We start from the raw sequence: 6,000 nt of genomic DNA on the forward strand, positions 1-6,000 counted from the left end.
ACTGTGAGCCTGTTTTCCCACAGACCCACATTGAGTTCAGAGGTTGTTTGTGCGTTACATGTGGCAAAGCACAGCTCTTATACTTGGACTGTGAGCCTGTTTTCTCACAGACCCACACTGAGTGCAGAGGTTGTTTGTGCGTTACATGTGGCAAAGCCCAGCTCTTATACTTGGACTGTGAGCCTGTTTTCTCACAGACCCACACTGAGTGCAGAGGTTGTTTGTGCGTTACATGTGGCAAAGCACAGCTCTTATACTTGGACTGTGAGCCTGTTTTCTCACAGACCCACACTGAGTGCAGAGGTTGTTTGTGCTTTACATGTGGCAAAGCCCAGCTCTTACACTTGGACTGTGAGCCTGTTTTCTCACAGACCCACACTGAGTGCAGAGGTTGTTTGTGCGTTACATGTGGCAAAGCACAGCTCTTATACTTGGACTGTGAGCCTGTTTTCTCACAGACCCACACTGAGTGCAGAGGTTGTTTGTGCGTTACATGTGGCAAAGCACAGCTCTTATACTTGGACTGTGAGCCTGTTTTCCCACAGACCCACACTGAGTGCAGAGGTTGTTTGTGCGTTACATGTGGCAAAGCACAGCTCTTATACTTGGACTGTGAGCCTGTTTTCCCATAGACCCACACTGAGTGCAGAGGTTGTTTGTGCGTTACATGTGGCAAAGCACAGCTCTTATACTTGGACTGTGAGCCTGTTTTCTCACAGACCCACACTGAGTGCAGAGGTTGTTTGTGCGTTACATGTGGCAAAGCACAGCTCTTATACTTGGACTGTGAGCCTGTTTTCCCACAGACCCACACTGAGTGCAGAGGTTGTTTGTGCGTTACATGTGGCAAAGCACAGCTCTTATACTTGGACTGTGAGCCTGTTTTCCCATAGACCCACACTGAGTGCAGAGGTTGTTTGTGCGTTACATGTGGCAAAGCACAGCTCTTATACTTGGACTGTGAGCCTGTTTTCTCACAGACCCACACTGAGTGCAGAGGTTGTTTGTGCGTTACATGTGGCAAAGCCCAGCTCTTATACTTGGACTGTGAGCCTGTTTTCTCACAGACCCACACTGAGTGCAGAGGTTGTTTGTGCGTTACATGTGGCAAAGCCCAGCTCTTATACTTGGACTGTGAGCCTGTTTTCCCACAGACCCACACTGAGTGCAGAGGTTGTTTGTGTTTACATGTGGCAAAGCCCAGCTCTTATACTTGGACTGTGAGCCTGTTTTCCCACAGACCCACACTGAGTGCAGAGGTTGTTTGTGCGTTACATGTGGCAAAGCCCAGCTCTTACACTTGGACTGTGAGCCTGTTTTCTCACAGACCCACACTGAGTGCAGAGGTTGTTTGTGTTTACATGTGGCAAAGCCCAGCTCTTATACTTGGACTGTGAGCCTGTTTTCCCACAGACCCACACTGAGTGCAGAGGTTGTTAGTGTTTACATGTGGCAAAGCACAGCTCTTATACTTGGACTGTGAGCCTGTTTTCTCACAGACCCACACTGAGTGCAGAGGTTGTTTGTGCGTTACATGTGGCAAAGCCCAGCTCTTACACTTGGACTGTGAGCCTGTTTTCTCACAGACCCACACTGAGTGCAGAGGTTGTTTGTGCGTTACATGTGGCAAAGCACAGCTCTTATACTTGGACTGTGAGCCTGTTTTCTCACAGACCCACACTGAGTGCAGAGGTTGTTTGTGCGTTACATGTGGCAAAGCCCAGCTCTTATACTTGGACTGTGAGCCTGTTTTCCCACAGACCCACACTGAGTGCAGAGGTTGTTTGTGCTTTACATGCGGCAAAGCCCAGCTCTTATACTTGGACTGTGAGCCTGTTTTCCCACAGACCCACACTGAGTGCAGAGGTTGTTTGTGTTTACATGTGGCAAAGCACAGCTCTTATACTTGGACTGTGAGCCTGTTTTCTCACAGACCCACACTGAGTGCAGAGGTTGTTTGTGCGTTACATGCGGCAAAGCCCAGCTCTTATACTTGGACTGTGAGCCTGTTTTCCCACAGACCCACACTGAGTGCAGAGGTTGTTTGTGCGTAACATGTGGCAAAGCACAGCTCTTATACTTGGACTGTGAGCCTGTTTTCCCACAGACCCACACTGAGTGCAGAGGTTGTTTGTGCGTAACATGTGGCAAAGCACAGCTCTTATACTTGGACTGTGAGCCTGTTTTCTCACAGACCCACACTGAGTGCAGAGGTTGTTTGTGCGTAACATGCGGCAAAGCCCAGCTCTTATACTTGGACTGTGAGCCTGTTTTCTCACAGACCCACACTGAGTGCAGAGGTTGTTTGTGCGTTACATGCGGCAAAGCACAGCTCTTATACTTGGACTGTGAGCCTGTTTTCCCACAGACCTACATTGAGTGCAGAGGTTGTTTGTGCGTTACATGTGGCAAAGCTCAGCTCTTACACTTGGACTGTGAGCCTGTTTTCCCACAGACTCACACTGAGTGCAGAGGTTGTTTGTGCTTTACATTGGCCTCTTGTCAAACTGCTTGTGAGTTGTCAAACTGCTTGTGAGCTGAAGGCAGCAGATGGTGCCAACCTCACATGTTTGAATACGTGCCCATATTAAAATAAAGTTTCTGGTACTATGTAGCAGAGCTCTGTAGGAATGGTGATGGACATGCTGGGAGCAGTAGTTCCACTGAGTTTGCCTGCACTGTAGCTAAGCTCCATTGGTAAATAGCGGTGAGTGGGGCGCAGTTAGTGTTAGGCAATAGATAAGGGATGGGTAATATGACAATTTGGGTACAGACTGGCATAGTCAAATACCCGCATAATTACCAATATTTTTCTACATACAGCAGATAGTGGAATGTCAGTCAAATTACAGATATTCTACCTTTATTTGGCATGAATTGCACCATTTTTTATCTCTGTTTGTTTGTTTTTCTTTTGTTTTTTGCAAAGATGCAATAAATGTACTTTTTTTTTCCTTCCTTCGTTAATATGAGATAACCCTTTGCTTTCTCTTTTTTGTTTCAGAAATGTGAATATTTCCGAAGGCGATGGCATAATTCCTTACTGGAATTCTGAGAGCGTTATCGTGTTTACGCAGTATATGTCTGTGGTATGGTACAGTGTGATTTTAGTGTTGGGGATGATAGGAAATGGCCTAGTCATCTGGATTGCTGGATTTAAGATGAAGACGGTCAATGCAACGTGGTTCCTGAACTTGGCCATCGCTGACTTTGTCACATCGATTTCTCTCCCCTTGCGGATAGCTGAGTGGGTTCTTTATTTCAGGATCCCTTATGATCACTTCCTCTGTAAGAGCGGAATAACAACTCTTTTCATAAACATGCTAAGCAGCGTCTGCTTCATGACTGTCATCAGTGTCGATCGATGTGTCTCCATTTATTGTCCCGTGTGGATGAAGATCCACAGAACCCGCAAGAAAGCTGCCATTGTTTGTGCCCTAACGTGGGGGTTCAGCCTGCTCGCTAGCACGCCCCACATTTTCTACAACCACGTCCTTGAAGATGTTTCTGAATGTTATCCTAAATACGTTCATTTCTATGAATATACAGAAAGGAAGCATAGGAGGGCCATGTTCATCATAAGAAACATCTGCATGTTCTCCGTCCCTTTCACAGTCATTTCAGTATCATATATTCTGATATTCATCAAGGTCAGATCAGTGAGGAAGTGGAAGAGATCGCGGAGACCTTCTCATATCATCACTGCCGTGGTAGTCAGCTTCTTCATCTGCTGGTTCCCTTACAACACTTGGCCATTAATAAATGTGGATGAAGGATATTGGAAAGTTGATATGATTGTCACTGAAATTTCTGCCTGCATGGCGTACTTCAGCAGCTGTATCAACCCTATCATCTACGTTTTCATCTGCCGGGACTTCAAGAGGAATTTTATCAAGTCCTTACTGGTCATATTTGAAAGGGCTTTTAGTGAACGTTCTGACTGTGAGTGTCAAGAGCTGGCGACCACCACCTGTACAAACGTGAGACTCAACACGTCTCTGCTGTAAGAACTACAGTTTCCAAGGTGTGCTATTTAAAGGACACCTGAACTAAGAGACATATGGAGGCTGCCATTTTTATTTCCTTTTAACCAACTGGTATTGTTTGAAAGGAAATAAATATGGCAGCCACCATATCCTTCTCACTTGGGGTGTGCTTTAAGAGACAGCTACATGAAGTTTATTGGACTGAACTTGGGATAAGAAGAACGGTTGTAATTCATACCGTATAACATTTTCTTTCCTTCATTAGTTAATAGTTGCATTGCTGTTCGGAAATATATAGGATTTCACAAATGCATTAATGAATAAGCATGATGAAATGCCGTCGAGGTCCAAGCTGGTCTGCAAGCTTCAACAGGAATAAAAAGAATATATTCTGCATTTAATATATAATCATTGTTTTTTACACAAAAGCCCAGTAAGAGGTTAGCTGAAGTCATTCCGTGACACAGGGGGACTCATCTACTACAGTTTATGAAGGATAGATATTATGGCAAAATATAACTGATACTTCAGATCTGTCATTTAAAAAAGGTCTATTAAAAGGCACCTTCACCTGTATCATATCAGACCATAGTATTGCTTGCTAAATATGTATTTATCCTTATTTTATTGTATAATAAATAATTTTATACATGTGGTTCCCCGGCTTAGTCACTAGGTGCTAAAAGAGCCCGAATCCCAATACTAGCATGGCAGATGGAGCCAACCATGTGACACAACCCAAGTCACACATTGGCTGGAGCCAATCATGTGACACAACCCAAGCCACGCATTGGCTGGAGCCAACCATGTGACACAACCCAAGCCGCGCATTGGCTGGTGCGAACCATGTGACACAACCCAAGCCACACATTGGCTGGAGCCAACCATGTGACACAACCCAAGCTGCGCATTGGCTGGTGCGAACCATGTGACACAACTCAAGCCGCGCATTGGCTGGAGCCAATCATGTGACACAACCCAAACCACGCATTGGCTGGAGTCAATCATGTGACACAACCCGAGCCACGCATTGGCTGGAGCCAATCATGTGACACAACCTGAGCCACGCATTGGCTGGAGTCAACCATGTGACACAACCCAAGCTACACATTGGCTGGAGCCAACCATGTGACACAACCCAAGCTACACATTGGCTGGAGCCAACCATGTGACACAACCCAAGCTACACATTGGCTGGAGCCAACCATGTGACACAACCCAAGCTACACATTGGCTGGAGCCAACCATGTGACACAACCCAAGCCGCGCATTGGCTGGAGCCAACCATGTGACACAACCCAAGCCGCGCATTGCCTGGAGCCAACCATGTGACACAACCCAAGCCACACATTGGCTGGAGCCAACCATGTGACACAACCCAAGCCACGCATTGGCTGGAGCCAACCATGTGACACAACCCAAGCCACGCATTGGCTGGAGCCAATCATGTGACACAACCCAAGCCACGCATTGGCTGGAGCCAACCATGTGACACAACCCAAGCTACGCATTGGCTGGAGCCAACCATGTGACACAACCCAAGCCACACATTGGCTGGAGCCAACCATGTGACACAACCCAAGCCGCGCATTGGCTGGAGCCAACCATGTGACACAACCCAAGCCACACATTGGCTGGAGCCAACCATGTGACACAACCCAAGCCACGCATTGGCTGGAGCCAACCATGTGACACAACCCAAGCCACGCATTGGCTGGAGCCAACCATGTGACACAACCCAAGCCGCGCATTGGCTGGAGCCAACCATGTGACACAACCCAAGCCGCGCATTGGCTGGAGCCAACCATGTGACACAACCCAAGCCACACATTGGCTGGAGCCAACCATGTGACACAACCCAAGCCACGCATTGGCTGGAGCCAACCATGTGACACAACCCAAGCCACGCATTGGCTGGAGCCAACCATGTGACACAACCCAAGCCGCGCATTGGCTGGAGCCAACCATGTGACACAACCCAAGCCGCGCATTGGCTGGAGCCAACCATGTGACA

At 47.3% G+C, this 6,000-nt stretch overlaps 1 protein-coding gene across 1 annotated transcript in view; it reads left to right on the forward strand.

The window, feature by feature from the left end:
• The window catches only part of LOC137523142 (formyl peptide receptor-related sequence 4-like), a 164,590-nt gene extending 159,949 nt beyond the window's left edge, over window positions 1-4,641 (forward strand). Inside the window, exon 3 of the mRNA XM_068243380.1 lies at window positions 3,005-4,641. Coding sequence (XP_068099481.1) covers window positions 3,005-4,007 — 1,003 coding nt within the window. The 3' untranslated portion in view covers window positions 4,008-4,641. The remainder of the gene's footprint in view (window positions 1-3,004) is intronic.
• Window positions 4,642-6,000: the final 1,359 nt, after the last annotated feature.

The sequence above is a fragment of the Hyperolius riggenbachi genome, chromosome 6 (genome assembly GCF_040937935.1).
Source record: "Hyperolius riggenbachi isolate aHypRig1 chromosome 6, aHypRig1.pri, whole genome shotgun sequence".
Classification (NCBI taxonomy): Eukaryota; Metazoa; Chordata; class Amphibia; order Anura; family Hyperoliidae; genus Hyperolius; species Hyperolius riggenbachi.